Source organism: Anomalospiza imberbis, chromosome 18 (assembly GCF_031753505.1).
Source record: "Anomalospiza imberbis isolate Cuckoo-Finch-1a 21T00152 chromosome 18, ASM3175350v1, whole genome shotgun sequence".
Lineage (NCBI taxonomy): Eukaryota > Metazoa > Chordata > Aves > Passeriformes > Viduidae > Anomalospiza > Anomalospiza imberbis.
Window position 1 is genome coordinate 8,817,606 of NC_089698.1, and position 22,572 is coordinate 8,840,177.

The 22,572-nt window shown below is 52.4% G+C and overlaps 1 long non-coding RNA gene and 1 gene segment (V, D, J or C); both read right to left on the minus strand.

The window, feature by feature from the left end:
- Positions 1–325: 325 nt before the first annotated feature.
- On the minus strand, positions 326–3,507 carry LOC137484773 (Ig lambda chain V-1 region-like; the record flags this gene model as incomplete). The annotated part of the segment is given in 3 exon segments: positions 326–1,177; positions 2,268–2,274; positions 3,420–3,507. Coding segments are annotated over 3 exon segments (477 nt in total), but the record flags the coding sequence as incomplete, so codon positions are not given.
- A 6,610-nt stretch (positions 3,508–10,117) lies between these two features.
- LOC137484775 (uncharacterized) lies at positions 10,118–22,355 on the minus strand. Its single transcript, XR_011005022.1, has 5 exons — positions 21,995–22,355; positions 16,638–21,086; positions 12,204–12,390; positions 10,949–11,083; positions 10,118–10,197 (listed from the first exon to the last, which is right to left on the minus strand). It is a non-coding gene; the product is annotated as an uncharacterized lncRNA (long non-coding RNA).
- Between the last annotated feature and the right edge of the window lie 217 nt (positions 22,356–22,572).

A 22,572-nucleotide genomic window follows, 5' to 3' on the forward strand; every position in this document is an offset into this window, starting at 1 on the left:
CTTTCATTTTGGAGTCCAGAAATCCTTGGAATTCTCACTTCCTACTTCTTGCTGTCACTATACACCATAGCCACCACTGCTGCTGTCATCACTACCACAGAAATAGACAGCCTCGTCCTCGGCTTGGACCCCAGTGATGGTTAACGTGGCCGAGGAGCCGGACTTGGATCCGGAGAATCGCGAAGGGATGTCCGAGGGTCTCTTGCTGTTTTCATAGATCACAGTGACAGGGCCACTGCCAGGGACCTTCTGTTGATACCACCCATAGTAGCTGCCACCCCCAGAGCAGGTGATCCTGACTGTGTCTCCCACAATGACTGACACTGAGGGTGGCTGAGTGACTGCTGCTGCCTGGACCAGGGAACGTGGAGAGGGAGAGGAAAGAGGGGAGAAGAGGCAGTCAGTTAGTGGCACAGGAGCACAGCCCTCCTGAGGCAGGGGAACAGTAATGGGAGAATTCTGCCTTCAGGCACATGTGGGACACCCTGGGTGCAACCGCCACCCCAGGCACTTCTGAGGGATTGCTGTAGCCAGAGCCTGAAACCTCTCCCTGCCCACTGCCCCTCAGGGCACTCCTCATCCCAGGCACTGAGGCTGAACAGCCTAGGGACATGGCCTACTGTGGACACCCAGCATCTGGGGCAGCTGGAGACACCCCTGCCCATGGACCTATGGGAACCACGTCCAGGCCAGCAGCCAGAGACTGCAAGGCAGGGGGTCCCTGTGCAGTGAGAAGCTCTGTGTGGTTATAATGCATGACAAAGCAATGGGGACATCTTCAACACACTATGGCCACTAGATGGGATGTGGCATGAGGACAGAATTGCAGACAAGACCTGGTAAATCAAGAGCCAAAACAGCTGCAGGCATCAAGGGTAGGAACTGCCTATGCTCTGAAACTCTTCCCCACAGAGGGAAAGGTTCAGCAATCAAGAGGAGTGAAAAAATTACTCCACCATCACCAAGAGCCTGAGCAGCACTGCTGTCATCACTACCACAGAAATAGACAGCCTCGTCCTCAGCTTGGACCCCAGTGATGGTTAACGTGCCCGTGGAGCCGGACAAGGATCCGGAGAATCGCGAAGGGATGTCCGAGGGTCTGTTGGTGTTATCGTAGATCACAGTGACAGGGGCACTGCCAGGGACCTTCTGCTGGTACCAGCCATACCAGTTGCTGCTAGCCCCAGAGCAGGTGATCCTGACAGCCTCTCTCACATTGGCTGACAATGAGGATGGCTGACTTAGTGATGCTGCCTGGACCAGGAGAGGGAGAGGAGAAGGGGGAGGAGAGGAGGTCAGCCAGTGTCCCAGGAGGACAGACCTGCCTGGGCAGCAGGTTTACAGGGAATGCCACACTCAGGGGAGAATGAACCCAGACAGAGTCACCAGCATATTCGAGGAGTAGAGCCCAGGCCAAGGCATCTCAGCAGAGAGTCATCTCTGGCAGATGAAGGTGGACATGGTCATCAGTAGCAAGAGGCAGTGAGATGTGGAACTCAGATATAGCATGAGTTTTGTAGGGACAAGGACAATGGTCCCCAGCCACAAAATTCTGATCTCTGGGACAAAAAATGGTATTCATAGCCATGGTAACGCAGAGGAGAAATAAACCTTCCCCGGTCCCACAGCCACAACTCTGCTTGGCCATGAGAAGGACTGAAAAGCTATGCTTTTAATTCCTCTATCTTTGTCACTTCACCAGCAGTACCGCTGCTCTCCTGGCCACAACAGAAATAGACAGCCTCGTCCTCGGCTTGGACCCCAGTGATGGTTAACGTGGCTGTGGAGCTGGAGGCAGAACTGGAGAATCGTGAAGGGATGTCCGAGGGTCTGCTGTTATCCTGATAGATCACAGTGACAGGGCCACTGCCAGGAACCTTCTGCTGGAACCAGCCATAATAGCTGTAGCTGCTACCAGAGCAGGTGATCCTGACGGTGTCTCCCACCTTGGCCGACACCTTGGATGGCTGCTGAGTCACTGCTGCCTGGACCAGGTAACCTGGAGAGGGAGAGGAGAGAGGGAAGAAGAAAGACATCAATCTGCACCCCAGGAACACAGCTTTCCCAGAACAGCAGGATGTGGCCCTGCATGCAGAAGCCTTGTCCAGGCACAGTGAGTCTGGCTGTGGCACCTGAGCTCTAGATGAACACTGTGAGGAGGGGAGGGGCCCAGGCCATGGTGCAATCCCACCAGCTCCATGTCCTCACCTTTGTTTGGGCTGTGCTGTGGACCTTGTCTAGCTTTTAAGCCACTACATGTCTGGGACATGGCTCCTCCACAAAATTAAGACTCCATTCACAAGGCAGGAACCTGCTAGTCCATCTTTCTCCAGCTCCCACTCAGCTCCCTCATTACGGGATACTTACCATACAACATTTTAACTGCTGAGAAAAACTACCAGATTCATGATGAGTTACCTGTCATGGTGTTGGTCCCACCAGGGATCCCTAAAGCCAAGGGCCTCTGGTGCACTATCAATCTGCAAAACCAGTGCTGTAAAGTGCAGTTCTTAAACTTCAGTCATTCCTCAGAAACAGCATCCCCCAACATCCATGGTCAACAACAACCATCCTGCAGGGGACCTCAATCCTGACCAGCACTGCTGTCCCAGCCACCACAGAAATAGACAGCCTCGTCCTCGGCTTGGACCCCAGTGATGGTTAACGTGCCCCCAGAGCCAGAGAATCGCGAAGGGATGTCCGAGGGTCTCTTGTCATTGTAGTAGATCAGAGTGACAGGGCCACTGCCAGGGACCTTCTGCTGGTACCAGCCATAGCCATAGCCATAGCTGCTGCTACCCCCAGAGCAGGAGATCCCAACAGTCTCTTCCATGCTGGCTGGCAGCGAGGATGGCTGCTGACAGTGCTGCCTGGACCAGGGCATGTGGAAGAGGAGAGAAGAGAGGGGAGAAGAGGGGAGCCAGTCAGTGTCCCACGAGTACAGGCCTGCCTGGACAAGGTTTCGGGGAATGTAACAGTCATGGACAGAACAGACATGGACATGGTCAGAAGCACATTCCAGGAGCAGAGCCCAGCCAGTTGGTGAATGGCTGCACAGAAGCAGCTTTAGCAGCACAGAAGGACATTGCCATCTGTAGCAAGAGGCTGTGGTGGACATTGTTACACCAAGAGCTGCCGGGAGGGAGAAGGCCCAAAATCTTTCCTCTGCATTTTGAGTCTTTGTCACTTTCTCTTACTCATGGTCACCACACACCATAGCTGCTGCCACTGCTGCTGTCCCAGCCACCACAGAAATAGACAGCCTCGTCCTCAGCTTGCACCCCAGTGATGGTTAACGTGCCCGTGGAGCCGGACTTGGATCCGGAGAATTGCGAAGGGATGTCCGAGGATCTCTTGTCACTGTAGTAGATGACAGTGACAGGGGCACTGCTGGTGCCAGCTATAGCTGTTGCTGCTACCAGAGCAGGTGATCCTGATGGTTTCTCCCACCTTGGCCGACACCTTGGGTGGCTGGGTCAGCGCTGCCTGGACCAGGGAACCTGGAGAGGGAGAGAAGAGAGGGGAGAAGACGGGAGTCAGTCAGTGTCCCAGGAGCACAGGCCTGCCTGGGCAGCAGGATGTGGTCCCTGTGCCCAAAGGCCTAGTGCAGTCACAGCAAGTCTGGCCATGGATCCTGAGTTGTGGGCAAGCACTGTGCGGAGGAGAAGTGCCCAGGCTATTGTTAACCTCACCAGCTCCATGTCCTCACATTGACAGAGCTGTGCGGCAGGCCTTGACCCGCTTTTAAGCTCCTACTTGCTCAGGCACAGGCCCACCATGGATATGTGGCACCTAGTGTTCCCTAGAGCTCCTGTCCCACTGCTCCCTCCCCACCACTGCAGGCACCACTGTTCCACCAAGAGGCAGCAAGATTGGTCTGGGTTGCCTGCTCCTTTCTCAGCATGGGTGCTGAGCTCTCAGATCAGCCAGAGACCACCCTGAGCCTGTTCCTGCCCAGTAGGACCATGGCGTCCTGCACATGTTCTGCTTCAACTGAGGGTGCCACCCTGGGCCTCTCTGAATTGCCACAAGAGAAATGCAGAGCAGAGAAATGGGGCTTTGAAAGGGAATGGGAACCACACCAAGACCGGGAGCTTCCAGGCTCAACAACAGTAAGGAAAATCAAGCCCCCACTTCCTCCAAATTCAAAGTGAGCTGAGGGTCTTCAGCAGCTTTGCAGCGACTGTGGGTAGAGCTGGTGTGGTGTTTGTACCCATCATGTAGCACCTGCACTCTTGTCCGGCCAGGGGCTGCCCCTCTGCCTCCTGCGCACAGCACAGCCCACGGCAGCTGCCAAAGGAGCCTGCGGGGCTGCTCTGAACCTCGCTGGCACCTGGCTGGCCACAGCCCCTTTGCCTCCTGCCTGCCCCGTGAGCCTGCTGCTTGTGCAGTGGAGCCACACTGACACCGTGTGGGGACAAGAAGGGCCTCAGGGACAGCACTGCAGGAACTGAGAGCAGAGCCCGGCACAGGACTCTGCCCTTGCTGCCTCTTACCCCTGCCACGGCTTCGACCAGAGATTCCTCCGGCCCTGGCCATGGCCATCAGGGTTTCTGCATGGCACTCTGCCCACGGCAGCCTTTGCTCACAGGGGAGAGCCTCTCACACAGACACAGGCTCCTTTGGCACAGTTGCTGTCACCAGAGATGAGTTGGCATCAGCCCAGAACTGGCAGGGACCAGCACCCCTGTGGGTCTCTTGCTGCTATCATAAATCACAGTGACAGGGACCTCTCCTGGGACCAGGCATAGCCACTGCTACTGATCTTGAAAGTCTCTCCCAGGCTGGCTGACACCTCGGACAGCTGACTCTGAGATGCTGCCTGGACCAGGAAATATAGACAGGGAGAGGGGAGAAGAAGGGTGTCAGTCAGTGCCCCAGGACAGCCCTCTCTGACCTGCAGGACAAGGGCTCCTGTGCCAAAAATTCCTGATGGAACAGAGGGGTCACTGCCTCAGACAGAGCCCAAGGCCTGAGCTCAAGGCCAGGGCCCCATGAAGAGACCTGTCAGAGCAAGAGGACGTGGCTGGCAGCAGAATGAGGTGGTGGGCTGAGGACACGGCAATGCCAGGCACTGACTGCAGAGCCCCAGGGCCTCCTCGTGCACAGCATGAGGCAAGCAGGAGGCAATTCACAGCCAATGGTCATGGAGGGGGCACATGAAGGTGCATCAGGCCCACAGCCCTGCTCAGCCCTGAGAGAGAGGGCAGAGAAGCTCTGCTTTTAACTCCTCTGTATCTCACTTCCACACCACTCTCTGTATCACCATACCAACTGCCACTGCTGCTGTCCCAGCCACCACAGAAATAGACAGCCTCGTCCTCGGCTTGGACCCCAGTGATGGTTAACGTGCCCGTGGAGCCGGACTCGGATCCGGAGAATCGCGAAGGGATGTCCGAGGGTCTCTCGTCATTGCTGTAGATCAGAGTGACAGGGGCACTGCCAGGGACCTTCTGCTGGTACCAGGCATAGTTGCCATAGCTACCCCCGGAGCAGGTGATCCTGACAGTGTCACCCACATTGGGCTGACAGCGAGGATGGCTGCTGAGTCACTGCTGCCTGGACCAGGGAACCTGGAGAGGGAGAGAAGAGAGGGGAGGAGATGGGGGTCAGCCAGTGTCCCAGGAGCACAGACCTGCCTGGGCAGCAGGTTTACAGGGAATGCCACACTCAGGGGAGAATGAACCCTGACAGAGTCACCAGCATATTCGAGGAGTAGAGCCCAGGCCAAGGCATCTCAGCAGAGAGTCATCTCTGGCAGATGAAGGTGGACATGGTCATCAGTAGCAAGAGGCAGTGAGATGTGGAACTCAGATATAGCATGAGTTTTGTAGGGACAAGGACAATGGTCCCCAGCCACAAAATTCTGATCTCTGGGACAAAAAATGGTATTCATAGCCATGGTAACGCAGAGGAGAAATAAACCTTCCCCGGTCCCACAGCCACAACTCTGCTTGGCCGTGAGAAGGACTGAAAAGCTATGCTTTTAATTCCTCTATCTTTGTCACTTCACCAGCAGTACCGCTGCTCTCCTGGCCACCACAGAAATAGACAGCCTCGTCCTCGGCTTGGACCCCAGTGATGGTTAACGTGGCTGTGGAGCTGGAGGCAGAACTGGAGAATCGTGAAGGGATGTCCGAGGGTCTGCTGTTATCCTGATAGATCACAGTGACAGGGCCACTGCCAGGAACCTTCTGCTGGTACCAGGCAAAGTATTTATTGGGATTGCCTTCAGAACAGTTGATCTTAAGAGTCTCTCCCAATTTGGCTGACACCGAGAATGGCTGACTCAGTGATGCTGCCTGGACCAGAGAACTTGAAGAGGGAGAAAAGAGAGGGGAGAGGAGGAGCTCAGTCAGTGTCCCAGGTACACATACCTGCTTGGACAAGATTACAGGGAATCCAACAGTCAGACATGGACATGGTCACAGGCACAATTGAGGAGCAGGGCCCAGCCAGTTGCAAAATGGCTGCACAGAAGCAGCTTTGGCAGCACAGAAGGACATGGCCATCTGTAGCAAGAGGCTGTGGGGGACACAGCTACACCATTAGGTGCCAGGAGGGAGAAGGATTTTTCCACTGTTTTTTAGTCTCTGTCACTTTCTGTTACTCAGTGTTACCTCACACCATAGCTGCTGCTGCTGCCTTCATAGCTACCACAGAAATAGACAGCCTCGTCCTCGGCTTGGACCCCAGTGATGGTTAACGTGGCCGTGGAGCCGGACCTGGATCCGGTGAATCGCGAAGGGATGTCCGAGGGTCTTCTGTTATCCCAGTAGATCAGAGTGACAGGGGCACTGCCAGGGACCTTCTGCTGGTACCAGCCATAGCTGTAGCTGCTGCTACCGCCAGAGCAGGTGATCCTGACGGTGTCTCCCACCTTGGCTGACAGCGAGGATGGCTGAGTCACTGCTGCCTGGACCAGGGAACCTGCAGAGGGAGGAGAGGGGAGAAAATGAGCATCAGTCAGTGTCCCAGGAACACAGATCAGCCTGGGCATGGGAACATGGCCCCTCTGCCCTCCAGGCGCAATGACTTTGACCATGGCTCCTGAGCTGTGGGTGAGCACTGTAGATGGGGAGAGGCTCAGGCTATGGTGCAATCCCACCAGTTCCATGACCTCACAGGGATGGGGCTGTGCCGTGGACCTTGACCAGGAGAGCTGCTGCTGTCCAAGGCACCACAGAAATAGACAGCCTCATCCTCGGCTTGGACCCCAGTGATGGTTACTGTGGAGCTGGATATGGATCCAGAGAACTGTGAAAGGATGTCCGAGGGTCTCTTATCATTAAGATAGATCACAGTGACAGGGGCACTGCCAGGGACCTTCTGCTGGTACCAGCCATACTCATAGCTGCTCCCAGAGCAGGTGATCTTCACGGTTTCATCCATGTTTAATTACACTGAGTTTGGCTGACTCAGTGATCCTGCCTGGGCCAAGGAGACTGGAGAGGGAGAGGGGTAACACCAGAAAGGTCAGTTATTTCTCCCCAGGAGCACAGCTCTGCCCAGGCAATGTGACAGTCCCCTGTGCCCAATGGTTCTGGTGCCACACTGGGACAAACAGCCTCAAGACAGAGAGGAAGATTAGAGACCTATGGCCCTGGAAGGAGAGCTGGCAGCAGCAGAGCAGTAGAACATCACCCTCCAAGGGAAAGGGACCTGGTCATGGCTACAGAAACATGGGGGAATCAGGCCCCAGCCTGGCCCAGGGCAATGCAGCAGAGACAGCTTCAGCTTCAGCCTCAGCCTCAGCTTCAGCAGCAGCAGCAGCAGCAGCAGCAGGAGGGAGCAGCCTGAAGGATATGGCTTCAGGGCTGGGGATGAGGCAGTGCCATTCCTATTATGGGGACAGGGGAAAGAGCCACTGTGAGTTTGCGGGCCCCAAGCTGGGCAACTCCCTGGGGGCTCCCCTGCAGAGGAGACCCTCCTGGAGCAATTCTGTGTCAGGAATGAGAGACGCATTGGACTTTTTCGGTCTTCAGCTTCTGTTTATTGTTATCTTATCAAAACTTCAGCACACCGTCTGCACCAGACTCTGCGTGCAGGAAAAACAGCACAAAAATGGCTAACAATCTCCTGTTACAAGGCCTTTTAAGTCTAATCAAAAACTAAGCTACCCAATTAAGAAGTTGCACCTAAATTATTTTCCTTTGTAACCCAATAACTGACCCCTAAAGACCCGCAATGTAGATTCTTCCACCCAATTACAAGATACCACCTAAACCCAAGAAGAAAGGAACTCAAGACAACACCCTATATCCTCCATCTTGAACCCATCTATAACATACTAAAAATCCTCAAACCTAAATTTCTCACCCCTGTCACATGCTACACTACTCTCTACAATCTCTACAATCTATTTCACACTTTGGTGGTTTCTAGTTTACCTTGAGGCTTTGGAAGGGTCCATGAATGAGGGTCAAAGTCAGCACTCCCCTGGGGGTCAGGACACCCCAGAGCAGACAGAGAAATATTCCTGGTGCCCTGGGTTTCCACAAGCCACCTCCTGTTCCTTGTCATGCACATTCATGTCCTTAGGCAGGGGACAGGAACCTGCCTCAAGTCCAATATCACAGCTTTGTTTGGCCATGAGAAAAACCTTCCTCTCTTGACACTGGCTTCTGTGTCTCACTTCTCCATTACTCACTGGCTTCATCACCCCTACCAGTACTGCTGCTGTCCCAGCTACCACAGAAATAGACAGCCTCGTCCTCGGCTTGGACCCCAGTGATGGTTAACGTGCCTGTGGAGCCGGACTTGGATCCGGAGAATCGCGAAGGGATGTCCGAGGGTCTCTTGTCATTAGCATAGATCAGAGTGACAGGGCCACTGCCAGGGACCTTCTGCTGGTACCAGCCAGCATAATCAGAGCTGTAGCTACTAAGCCCAGAGCAGGTGATCCTGACTGTGTCTCCCACCTTGGCTGACAGCGAGGATGGCTGAGTCACTGCTGCCTGGACCAGGGAACCTGGAGAGGGAGAGAAGAGAGGGGAGAAGACAGGGGTCAGTCAGTGTCCCAGAAGCACAGGCCCGCCTGGGCAGCAGGATGTGGTCCCTGTGCCCAAAGGCCACATCCTGGCTCAGCAAGTCTGGCCATGGCATCTGAGCTGTGGTGAGCACTGCTAGGAGAGGAGCTGCCCAGGCTCCAGTGTGATCCCACCAGCTTCATGACATCACACTGATGGGGCTGTGCTGTGGCACCCAACACCTTCTTATGTGCCTGCCTACCCAACACAGGCCCTCCATAGAAATGTGTCTCCCAACTCCCTCCCTTCCCATCTCCTGACAGCTTCTGTCCCACTGCTTCCTCTCTTTCTCGCCCACCAATGCAGCAAGATATCTCCAGGCCACCTGCTCCCTTGGGCACTCAGCTGGGAAAAAAAGGTCCTGCTCCAAGCACAGATGGTGTATCTTAGAAGCTGGTCTATCTCAGGAGCCACGGGACTATGCTCAGCTGGATTGAGGTGTGTGGGCAAAGGCCCCTCAGTCTTAGCAAAGATCAGCTCTTCCAGCCCCTCCCTTCCCATGCAGGGGCTTCTGCACAGGGCTCTGCGCCTGCAGCTGCCCCAGCCAAGCCCATGGTCCCCCATCAGTGCTGAGGTGCCACAACAGCCTCAATGCAGGCACTGCCTCAGCACCAGTGACTCTCCCCCTTGTCAGCAGCACTACAGGGAACAGAAGGGCTCTGCATCCTGAAGCCCTTGGAGCACAAGGGCAAGTGCCCAGCCTGGCCCACCCCACACATGTGCACAGACCACTCCACATCACCCTTCCCAGACCTGCCTCTGCCTTTCCATGCTGCTCCTTTGGCCGTGAAGGCAGACAAACAAAATTGCAAAGTGGTGCTCGAGGGTATGTTGCTATAGGGATGGGCACTGCCAGGGACCCTCTGCCTGGACCAGCCAGCATAAGTCTAGCTACTGCTAAGCCCAGAGAGATGGATCTTTGTGGCTTCTCTGAGGTTAGCTGACACAAAGGATGGCTGACGTGACAATACTGCCTGGACCATGGGAGAAGGAGACAGGAAAAGAGAGGTTCAGTAAGGCAGGCAGCTCTATCCTAATGCTTGATACTGGAATGTAGGGAATCATCACAGAACTCTGCCATGGTAGGTTTTTGTATCACATCAACAATCCGCTGTGCAACAGTAGCAGCATCACTGCTGCCGTCATAGCTACCACAGAAATAGATAGCCTCATCCTCAGCTTGGATCCCAGTGATGGTTAACGTGTTCAAGAAACCAAACCCAGATCCAGAGAATCGCGAAGCGATGTCTGAGGGTCTCTTGTCATTGTAGTAGATCACAGTGACAGAGGCACTGCCAGGGACCTTCTGCTGGTACCAGCCATACCAGCTGCTGCTAGCCCCAGAGCAGGTGATCCCAACAGTCTCTTGCATGTTTGCTGACATCCAGGATGGCTGACTCACTGCTGCTGCCTGGACCAGGGAACCTGGAGAGGGAGAGGAGAGAGAGGTGAAGGACGGGGTCAGTCAGTGTTGCAAGAGCACAGGCTTGCCCAGATAAGGTTATGGGGAACACAACAGTCGAAGGAGAACAGACATGGAAAATGGCCACAGGCACAACTGGGGAGCAGAGCTCGGCCCCATGTATCCCAGCACACAGGCACCAAGAGGTGCCTCATGGTCAGTAGTAGTAGGTCAGAGAAGAGTGGGAAACAAAGCCACACTATAGGTTTTGTAGGGAGCAGAACCGCAACAGCCACAAAGACACCTCCCAGTCTCTAGGACACAAAATGAGGAAAATTCAGGGCCAGGACCATGGGGAGGAGAGAAAAACTTGCTCTAGTCCTATATCCACCCCTCTGCTTGGTCATGAGAATGACAGAAAATCTCCATTTTTACTTCCTCTCTACCTCACTTGAAAATCTCTCTTTGTCACTGTACCAGCACCACTGCTGTCCCTGCCACCACAGAAACAGACAACCTCATCTTTGGCTTGGACCCCAGTGATGGTTAACGTGCCCGTGGTCCCGGATGTGGATCCAGAGAATCGCGAAGGGATGTCTGAGGGTCTCTGGTCATTCTGGTAGATCACAGTGACAGGGCCACTGCCAGGGACCTTCTGCTGGAACCAGGCATAGTTGCTGTAGCTACTGCCAGAGCAGGTGATTTTGATGGTCACTCCCATGCTGGCTGACATCGAGGATGGCTGACTCAGTGATGCTGCCTGGACCAGGGAACCTGGAGAGGGAGAGGAGAGAGGGGAGGAGAGGGGGTGAGTCAGTGACCTGGGAACAGAGATCTCCCCAGGCAGTGGGACAATGACTGGACCCCTGTGCTCAAAGTCCCCAGCTGGTCACACTGAGTCTGGCCAGGATAACTGCACCAGGGATGAATAACACTGCGAGGAGAGGGACAAGGACAGCCAGGTGCCAGCTGCTCAGACATCACAGGATGGGGATGGGTTCAGGCTCCTTGCTGTTGTGGGGTCATAGTGGGATGTTGTCCAGGGTCAGGGGCTTCCCTGAGGGCCAGAGGTGCTTGGGGGCTCCTGCACAGGATGAAATTGAGCCCAGTGGGCTGGCACTGAGTACACACAGCCAATGTAGCCTTAGCCCAGCAGCTTCTCTTGAACACAACAGAGCATTCCCCGACCAGCCCTGATCTGCCCTGGCAGCCTCATGCATGACCCCAGAGCTTCAGCACCCATGGGAAGTGTCCCTTCCCAGGATTTAAAGGCAAAGATATGGCCCAGCTCCCTAGCCCATGTCATGTTCCCAGCTCTTGGTGCTGGGGCTATAAAGCTGAGCTCTCTTGGGTGATGTTCAGGGGCTCCTGGCAGAGCTAGTCTGGGAGCTGGGCTGGTAGGCAGCCAGCAGGGCCCTTGGCACGAGCTGAGGAACATGGGGGGACATTGGCCTTGGCACAATGTGCAGGAAGAGGGCTGTGGGGAGGTCACGCCTTCCCCAGATGACAGAGGATGGGCACAGGGATGGGACTGTAAGAGACAGCTGAGGTGGGAGGACTTTGTATCGCTTCCCCATTGTTCCGTGTCACTGTGCAGCATCACTGCTGCTGTCAGCACCACCACAGAAATAGACAGCCTCGTCCTCAGCTTGGACCCCAGTGATGGTTAACGTGCCCGTGTCGTCGGATGCAGAACTGGAGAATCACAAAGGGATGTCCGAGGGTCTGCTGTTGCTGCTGTAGATCACAGTGACAGGGGCAGTGCCAGGGACCTTCTGCTGGTACCAGCCAGCATAGCCCCAGCTGCTAATCCCAGAGCAGGTGATCCTGATGGTGTCTTCCACCTTGGCTGACAATGAGGATGACTGCTGAGTCACTGCTGCCTGGACCAGGGAACCTGGAGAGGGAGAGAAGAGAGGGGAGAAGATGGGCGTCAGTCAGTGTCCCAGGAGCACAGACCTCTCAATGGAAGAGCATGTGGCCCCTGTGTCCAGAAGCCATGTTCAGGCACAGCAAGTCTGGCCATGGCACCTGAGCTGTGGGCAAGTACTGCGAGGAGAATGGCCCAGGCCATGGTACAGTCCCACCAGCTCCATATCCTCACAGTGATGGGGTTGTGCTGTGGGCCTTGACTTGCTTTTAAGCCCCTACCTGCCCATGCACAGGCCCTCCATTGGTATGTGGCACCCAGTGTTCCCTGTAGGTCCTGTCCCACTGCTACGACCACATGCTGCAGGCACCTCTGGCCCACCAGAGATCACTCCGGGTTGCCTGCTCCTTTCCCAGTATGGCTGATGTACTCTCAGATCAGCTGCAGACTACCCCAAGCCTGTCCCTGCACAGTAGGACCATGGCCATGCTGCACTGGGAGTTCTGTGAACAGAGCAGGGGACAGCACCACCTGGCCATGGGGACACATCCACCTGTCCTGGAGCACCCAAGGCTGGTTGGTGCGTCCTGGTCGCACAGGGCACTGTGCTCCCTGGTTGCTGATCAGCAGCTGGGAAAACCACATCCTGCTTCAAACTGAGGGTGCCACCCTGGGCCTCTCTGAATTGCCACAAGAGAAATGCAGAGCAGAGAAATGGGGCTTTGAAAGGGAATGGGAACCACACCAAGACCGGGAGCTTCCAGGCTCAACAACAGTAAGGAAAATCAAGCCCCCACTTCCTCCAAATTCAAAGTGAGCTGAGGGTCTTCAGCAGCTTTGCAGCGACTGTGGGTAGAGCTGGTGTGGTGTTTGTACCCATCATGTAGCACCTGCACTCTTGTCCGGCCAGGGGCTGCCCCTCTGCCTCCTGCGCACAGCACAGCCCACGGCAGCTGCCAAAGGAGCCTGCGGGGCTGCTCTGAACCTCGCTGGCACCTGGCTGGCCACAGCCCCTTTGCCTCCTGCCTGCCCCGTGAGCCTGCTGCTTGTGCAGTGGAGCCACACTGACACCGTGTGGGGACAAGAAGGGCCTCAGGGACAGCACTGCAGGAACTGAGAGCAGAGCCCGGCACAGGACTCTGCCCTTGCTGCCTCTTACCCCTGCCACGGCTTCGACCAGAGATTCCTCCGGCCCTGGCCATGGCCATCAGGGTTTCTGCATGGCACTCTGCCCACGGCAGCCTTTGCTCACAGGGGAGAGCCTCTCACACAGACACAGGCTCCTTTGGCACAGTTGCTGTCACCAGAGATGAGTTGGCATCAGCCCAGAACTGGCAGGGACAGGCAGGGACCAGAATGTCCAGAGATCATGACAGGGATTGTCCCAGATCCTCTGAGCAACCATAAGACAGGGCATTTTGAGGGCAGGGGCTAATAGCCCCACCACAGCTCTTCACTTCCAGGAGCCATGCCATTTCAATATCCTCCAGCACCACTGAGGGTCTCTTCAAGCTGTCATAGATCACAGGGGCACCATCAGAGACCTTTTGCTGGGACCAGGCACAGCCACTGCTAGCCCTGGAGCAGGAGGTCTTGATGGTTTCTCCCAGACTGGCTGACACTGAGGATGGCTGCCTCAGACATGCTGCCTGGGCCAGGGGCTATGGAGAAGGACAAGAGAGGGAAGTAGAGGGGTTTCACCCAGTGTTCCAGGAACATGGCCATCTCCTGGGCAGGGGGATGGGGAATACCACACTCAAAGGAGAATGAGTGCAACCACAGCCACTAGTGAACCTGGGGAGCAGAGCCAAACCAAATGTACCCCAAGGCATCCCAGCACAGAGGCACCTCTGGCAATAGCAGGAGAATGTGGTCATCAGTATCAAGAGGCAGTGGGATGGGGGACAAAGTCACACCGTGAATATTGTAGGGACCAAGATAATGATCCCCAGCCCCAAGTTTGCCTCCAGTGCTCTAGGACACAAAAGGGGGGACATTTGTAGTCACAGTCATGCAGAGGAGACAAAAACCTGCCCCAGCCTCATGTCCATCACTCTGCTTGGCAATGAGAAGAACAGCAAATTGCCATTTTTATTTCCTCTGTACATAATTTGAAAATCTGTCATTTTCATTACACCAACATAGCTGCTGTCTATGCCACCACAGAAATAGACAGCCTCGTCCTCGGCCAGGACCCCAGTGATGGTTAATGTGGCTGAGGAGCTGGACTGGGATCCGGAGAAATGCGAAGGGATGTCTGAGGGTCTCTCGTCATCCCAGCAGATCACAGAGACAGGGGCATTGCCAGGGACCTTCTGCTGGTACCAGCCATAGCTGCCGCTACTCCCAGAGCAGGCGATGCTGACTATGTCTCCCACCTTGGCTGATACCGAGGATGGCTGAGTCACTGTTTCTGCCTGGACCAGGGAACCTAAAGAGGGAGAGGAGAGAGGGGAGAAGGGTGGGGTCAGTCAGTGTTCCAAGAGCACAGGATTGCCCAGATAAGGTTATGGAGAACACAACAGTCGAAGGAGAACAGATATGGAAAATGGCCACAGGCACAACTGGGAAGCAGAGCTCGGCCCCATGTATCCCAGCACACAGGCACCAGCAGGATGACACGGTCATTATTGCGAGTCTTAGTGGAATGGGAGACAAAGACATTAGTTTTGTAGGGAGCAAAAAAATGATCGCCTGCCCCAAAGGTACCTTCTACTCTTTAGGACAAAAAATGGGCAAAATTAAGAGCTATGGAAGTGCAGAGGAGACAAAAACCTGCCCCAGTCCCGCATCCACAACTCTGCCTGATTATGAGAATGACAGAAAATCTCCATTTTTACTTCCTCTCTACCTCACTTGAAAGTCTCTCTTTGTCACTGTACCAGCACCACTGCTGTCCCTGCCACCACAGAAACAGACAACCTCATCCTTGGCTTGGACCCCAGCGATGGTTAACGTGCCCGTGGTCCCGGATGTGGATCCAGAGAATCGCGAAGGGATGTCTGAGGGTCTCTGGTCATTCTGGTAGATCACAGTGACAGGGCCACTGCCAGGGACCTTCTGCTGGAACCAGGCATAGTTGCTGTAGCTACTGCCAGAGCAGGTGATTTTGATGGTCACTCCCATGCTGGCTGACATCGAGGATGGCTGACTCAGTGATGCTGCCTGGACCAGGGAACCTGGAGAGGGAGAGGAGAGAGGGGAGGAGAGGGGGTGAGTCAGTGACCTGGGAACAGAGATCTCCCCAGGCAGTGGGACAATGACTGGACCCCTGTGCTCAAAGTCCCCAGCTGGTCACACTGAGTCTGGCCAGGATAACTGCACCAGGGATGAATAACACTGTGAGGAGAGGGACAAGGACAGCCAGGTGCCAGCTGCTCAGACATCACAGGATGGGGATGGGTTCAGGCTCCTTGCTGTTGTGGGGTCATAGTGGGATGTTGTCCAGGGTCAGGGGCTTCCCTGAGGGCCAGAGGTGCTTGGGGGCTCCTGCACAGGATGAAATTGAGCCCAGTGGGCTGGCACTGAGTACACACAGCCAATGTAGCCTTAGCCCAGCAGCTTCTCTTGAACACAACAGAGCATTCTCCGACCAGCCCTGATCTGCCCTGGCAGCCTCATGCATGACCCCAGAGCTCCAGCACCCATGGGAAATATCCTTTCCTAGGTTTTGAAGGCAAAGATATGGCCCAGCCCTCTGGCACTCAGTGCAGGGGCCACAAGACTGAACTCCCTGGTGTGATGTGCAGGGGTGCTGGGCACCGCTGGACTGAGAAGCAGCAAGCAGGGCCCTTGGCAGAAGCTGAGGAGCATAGGGAGAGCTTGCTTCTGGGTCCGTATGCAGGAGCAGGGCTGTGGGGAGGTCATCCCTTCCCCAAATGACAGGAGAAGGGCACAGTCATAAGACTCTTTAGAGGCAGCTGAGGTGGGAGGATTTGTATCGCTTCCCCATTGTTCCGTGTCACTGTGCAGCATCACTGCTGCTGTCAGCACTACCACAGAAATAGACAGCCTCGTCCTCGGCTTGGACCCCAGTGATGGTTAACGTGCCCGTGTTGCCGGATGCAGAACCGGAGAATCGCGAAGGGATGTCCGAGGGTCTGCTGTTGCTGCTGTAGATCACAGTGACAGGGCCACTGCCAGGGACCTTCTGCTGGTACCAGCCATAGTTGTTGCTGATACCAGGCATAGTTGCCACTGCCACCACAGATGTTAATCTGGGCGGTGTCTCCCATGTTGGCTGACACCGAGGATGAATCACTAGTGCTGCCTGGACCAGGGAATGCGGACAGGGAGAGGGTAGAAGAGGATCAGCCAGTCTCCCAGGAGCACAGACCTTCCTGGACAAGGTTACAGGGAATGCAACAGTCAAGGGCAGAACAGACAGGGACAAGGTCCCAGGCACTTTTGAGGAGAAGAGTTCAGCCCATGGCAGGATGGCTGCACAGAAGAAGTTCTTGCAGCACAGGAGGAGATGGCTGTCAGTATCAAGAGGCTGTAGGGGACACAGCTACACCAAGATCCTTGTAGGAACAGGACAATAGGCCCCAGCTGCACAGTCACTTCCTGAGCTCTGTGACACCAAAGAGAGGACATTCCGTGCTGTGGCCATGCAGAAGGGAAAGGAATCTGCCTCATTCACACGTCCAGCCAGGAGGGAGAAGGACCAAAATCTTTCCTCTAGTTTTGGAGTCTGTCTCACTTCCTGGTACTCATTGTCACCATACACCATAGCTGCCACTGCTGCTGTCATAGCCACCACAGAAATAGACAGCCTCGTCCTCCGCTTGGACCCCAGTGATGGTTAACGTGTTCGTGGAGCCGGACAAGGATCCGGAGAATCGCGAAGGGATGTCCGAGGGTCTCTTGTCATTAGCATAGATCAGAGTGACAGGGCCACTGCCGGGGACCTTCTGTTGATACCAGCCAGCATAAGCATAGCTGCTGCTAAGCCCAGAGCAGGTGATCCTGACAGTGTCTCCAGTCTCTTTTACTTGGCTGACAGTGAGGATGGCTGCTGAGTCAGCGCTGCCTGGACCAGGGAACCTGGAGAGGGAGAGAAGAGAGGGGAGAAGACAGGGGTCAGTCAGTGTCCCAGAAGCACCGGCCCGCCTGGGCAGCAGGATGTGGTCCCTGTGCCCAAAGGCCACATCCTGGCTCAGCAAGTCTGGCCATGGCACCTGAGCTGTGGTGAGCACTGCTAGGAGAGGAGCTGCCCAGGCTCCAGTGTGATCCCACCAGCTTCATGACATCACACTGATGGGGCTGTGCTGTGGCACCCAACACCTTCTTATGTGCCTGCCTACCCAACACAGGCCCTCCATAGAAATGTGTCTCCCAACATCTCCTGACAGCTTCTGTCCCACTGCTTCCTCTCTTTCTCGCCCACCAATGCAGCAAGATATCTCCAGGCCACCTGCTCCCTTGGGCACTCAGCTGGGAAAAAAAGGTCCTGCTCCAAGCACAGATGGTGTATCTTAGAAGCTGGTCTATCTCAGGAGCCATGGGACTATGCTCAGCTGGATTGAGGTGTGTGGGCAAAGGCCCCTCAACCTTAGCCAAGTTCCATGTCAAGGGATGGCAGGAACGTTTTCTACCCTGCCTTGCCAATACATCCTCTGCTGCCACCTTCAGCAAGCCTGTGATCCTGGTGTCACCCACCCTCTGTGCATCCCCTGAGGCAGCTCAGCTCTTCCAGCCCCTCCTTTCCCATGCAGGGGCTTCTGCACAGGGCTCTGCACCTGCAGCTGCCCCAGCCAAGCCCATGGTCCCCCATCAGTGCTGAGGTGCCACAACAGCCTCAATGCAGGCACTGCCTCAGCACCAGTGACTCTCCCCCTTGTCAGCAGCACCACAGGGAACAGAAGGGCTCTGCATCCTGAAGCCCTTGGAGCACAAGGGCAAGTGCCCAGCCTCGCCAGCCTCACACACCTGTTTAATGATGCCCTTGTGCATGAAGTAATTAGAACATCAGAACATGGTGCAAGCCCTCCTTTGAGGTCAGCTGTGTTGCATTAGCTCAGCTAAAGCCATGATGCTTTTGATTTGCTGTTGGTCATACTTGACATACTCTGGAACTGTGGCCTGATCAGAATGACACTACAATAGCCTTGGTTCTCCCACAGTGGTTCCTAGTTCTCTAAAGCTGCAATTTAAACTCTCTCCCTCTAAAGACCATACAACACAGAAAAGGTGAGTAGAGGACTTGTAAAATGCTAACTAAATTTCTGCTCCTCCTGCAAAGTCTAAGTGCCAGACTAAACTGTGCTGTTCCTGTCTTTAGGCAGAGCCTCATTTCTCTTGGTTTTGTCCCATTCATCTCCCCTATAGTTTTGACTTTGTATATGTTTGAATAAACTGCTTAAAATAAAAATTAAATAAAAATATATATGAAAGTCAGTCTACAGAGGTGTTGAAGATAAAATCACAAAAAACAAACAGTGGTGGAGTATCCTGCTGCAAAAGATCTGTAGAATGCTATTGCAATCACAAATGATATAAACAAGTAGTACCAGTCATCTGATAAAATCCGCTTGCATTGTTTTCGCTGTTCTTTCCCAGAAGTCATCAAGTGAAATAATGGTTCCATCAGTAGATCGTCTTGGAAATCTTGTTTTTCCAAAAGCTTGAGAGCTTTAGCCTTAGCAGGTTATCTAACTGAAAATCAGTCTCCCCTTTGCTGCCATCCTATGGCAACTTGCTGCAGCAGGGTGAGGATGCAGTGTGAAATGCTGTCTTCAGAGGGTAGCAGAGGTTGCTTCGCTTTTCAGTGTTAAACAGATTCTTCACCCCTTTCCAGCACTTCATAATAATTTTCCCTAGGGAAGGCGATCAGCTTGGTCTACCATATCATTCCCGCTGAGATATATTCCAGCTTTTCATGTGTTTGCACCATGGCTGATGAGGTCAAGATATTGATGGCTTGCTCTTGCTCTCTTTTCCAACTTGGTATTAATTCCTTAGCAGATGATACCACTGTGTGAAGCAGTAATTGTAAGAAATCGTAAGAACCAATGTGATTTGGACAGCTTTGTGGGAATTCCTGGCCCTTTTCTCTCCTAAAAAAACAGGATGTGATCAGAAGCGCATTGTGACCTTTGTCCATTTAATGGGACAGAAACTGCATCCTCCTTCCTTGGTAGTGCTGTGCAACCAGTGTCTGTACATGGTAAATCATTAAAAATATTTGTTCCAAAATATTGCCTCTTCTCATGTCTTTGAACTACAAAGCAGCTGTACCAAAATATAAGTTTGAAGAATGTCGTGGAGCAGAGAAGGACTTGAATATGTGTAAAAAGGCAAGCAAGTAGAGGCAAACAGAAAATCTATTTCACTTTAATATAAGACAAGAGCATGCTTCTCTCAATGATTAATAGAAAGATCAGTCCCTTTGCAAAAGTGGATCAAGCAGGGGAAGGAATGCAAATGTTTGCTTCATGTTGGGAAGATATGATGAGAAATGTTAAAATCTGTGTTTCCTGATAATACTTCTATGTGGTTTAAGTGATGTCCATCCCTCTTGCAAAAAGCCTGGTGATTCTGTGGGTGTCTGACATCTCCTTTTTATTTGTCAGCTGAGAGACCGGGCTGGTTGATGTGTGTTTGGCAGCAGATTTAATGAGGGCACCTGATGGAGAAGTAGATCTGCTTATCTACACTGAGGTCAGTGCTGGGGATAATTGGATGGTTCTATACTGCCTGATTTCTGTAGTTTACAAGAATATTAATGCTAGTTAAAAATGGTAGCAGTTGACATGTAATGAGGAACAGATATAGAATTTAGCTATGCCAATTTGCAAACAGCTATCTGTGGCAGAAGGGAAAGGTTCTAACTGCAAGCTTTCCTGATTTTAACTTGAGCCACTGGCCTTGAAAGAACCCACTACTGCTTCACTAGGATGGTACATGGAGAACTGGATAAAAATCCTTCCTGTCAGGGGCTGCAGTGCTGAAATGAAGACCTCTGAGTTGAGGCCACCACAGAACAGTTGATGAGTTGGCCTCATGTTTTCTGTATTCTCAGAATCTCTCTCATTGCAGTGGCAATTCTTTATCTCCGGGCTTGTAAAACTTTCTAACAAACTATACTGGGAGTAAATATCTGAATATAAAGAACTAAAGCAGAGCAAATCCTAAACATGAGTCTTTGTTCTGATATTCTTTTAAAAAGCAAATGCCTTTTTTATTTCGCTCATCATTTAGCTGAACAGGTTTGAGCTGTAGGATTTGTTCTGTCTTGTGCTAGTCACTTAACTGCAAACACAGTTGATCCTTTTACCCAGCACCATAATGTGATATTTGTTCTTCAGTTCAGTTCTAGTCAAGGAGGGGTGGGGGAGGAGGTGAAAAGGAATTTTCTAACTCAGCAAGTTCCACAAAAGATGGAGTTCAGCAAATTATCAGTGCTTTAATAACAACCTTCTGCATTTCTTTACAACCCGAGGCAAGCAACTAACTATATGCAGAGGGGGGAAATGCCAACTTCAAAACCTGCAGGGAATGATGGGAAAGTACTTAGTTCTTCATTTTTGATCCATCTCTAATTAAACAGACAGCTCTATCTAATATTTTTGGTCAATTAAGGTCTGACTTGTAGCAGCATGCACATTGTCTACATGATGTTTTCCATTTTGAGGCAGTTGTGTGGCTACAGATTTTTCTTAGAAATCATGGTTTTGGTAGATTAGAAGTATATGTCTTAAGCAGGAATTCTCAGGATGCCTTCAGATTGAAGCATGTTTGTTGCTGTGGGCTGCTGTTTCAGCTATGGCAAAATAACAGAAACCTGCAGAGTAGAGAAAATGAAATTAATTCTGGCTGAAATCTTGCCTCATAGTAGCTTTTCTATTAAGTATTTCAATTAGGGAGATAGAAGACCACAAACTATAGTTGCAAATAGAATGGGAGGTGAGTGTTAGGTTTTCCATGGATGAGGTGACAATCTCTTTCTGCTGGTAATAGTTGAAATGAAGACTAGCATCTGATTTCTTGTCAATGTGATAGAAGCTTCCAGTAAAATCCAGCTCTCATTTATCCCATATGTATTCCATCTCTCTGCATGCACCTACAGAGTAAGGCACACTAATAGGAATCAAGGTAAATCGGAATCCTATATCCATTGCCTGCATTTTATTCCTGTCCTGCCCAAAATCTGTTTAGATTTTAAACTTCTCAGAGCAAAAAGACAACATTTGTAGTTCCTACAACTTATGACCATGGCCTCACCTGGAGCCTTTAATGTGAAATTGATGTGAATAATACCTGTCTTACACAGATATGAAATATTGCCATTTGAAGAAGCGGGACAGGATTGGATATAAGTCACAGGTGTAACATATTTGTTTAAACACTGGAAAAAAAATAGATATTATCCTATGCATAAAATGCATCCCTCAGGTATGTCAGATGACACTCGATGGTGTATCCACATCTTCAAACAGAATAATGTAGATTAGCTGCAAACTACAGTTACAGACCTGCTTGGTGACAAAAGCTGCACTGTCTGAGGAAATAAACATGTTCATACTTGGATGAACAGGGTCCTAATTTATCTAAATCACTGATGCTTTAAAAATACATATTCAAATAAAAAGTTCCAATCCTCTGTAGTAGCAAATGCATACAAAAGTATGAGTAAGCAAATGTGAAATACCTCTTATGATGTCTTTTTTTTCTGCTCAACTACAAGCTCACCTCTAATAATATCTTAGCCGTTGTAGCAGCCAGGAGCTGCCAGCAGAGGTTACCACAGCCTTTGGAGAAAGGCTGGTCCCTCTCCATGGAACTGGGCTAGCACATGGCCCCTGGAGCTGGATTCCCCTTGGTGAAAGGCAGGCGAACCTATGACTACAGGAGAGTCATTGCATTGCTCCAGAAAAAAGCATGGAGTGTATGTCTAGAATTCCTCCTGCACCTTTGGACTGGCTACCTAAAATAACTTACAAAATAAACTTCTCTGTGAGGACTGCCTGAATTTAAACATCTTGGGTGATCCTGTGTGCTAATGTGGGAAAAGAGACATGACAGAGGGGTAGCCTCATTGATGATGATGATGATGATGATGGTGATAATAATAATAATAATAATAATCTCAGCCCAAGTGAGGCCATATCTGGAGTATTGTGTTCTATTCTGGTCTCCACAGATCAAGAAAGTCAAAGAGCTACTGGAGAGGGTCCAGAGGAAGCCACAAAGATGAAGAGGGGTCTGAATCAACTTCCTTATGAGGAGACACTGAAGGAGCTGGGCCTGTTTAGTCTACAGAAGACTGA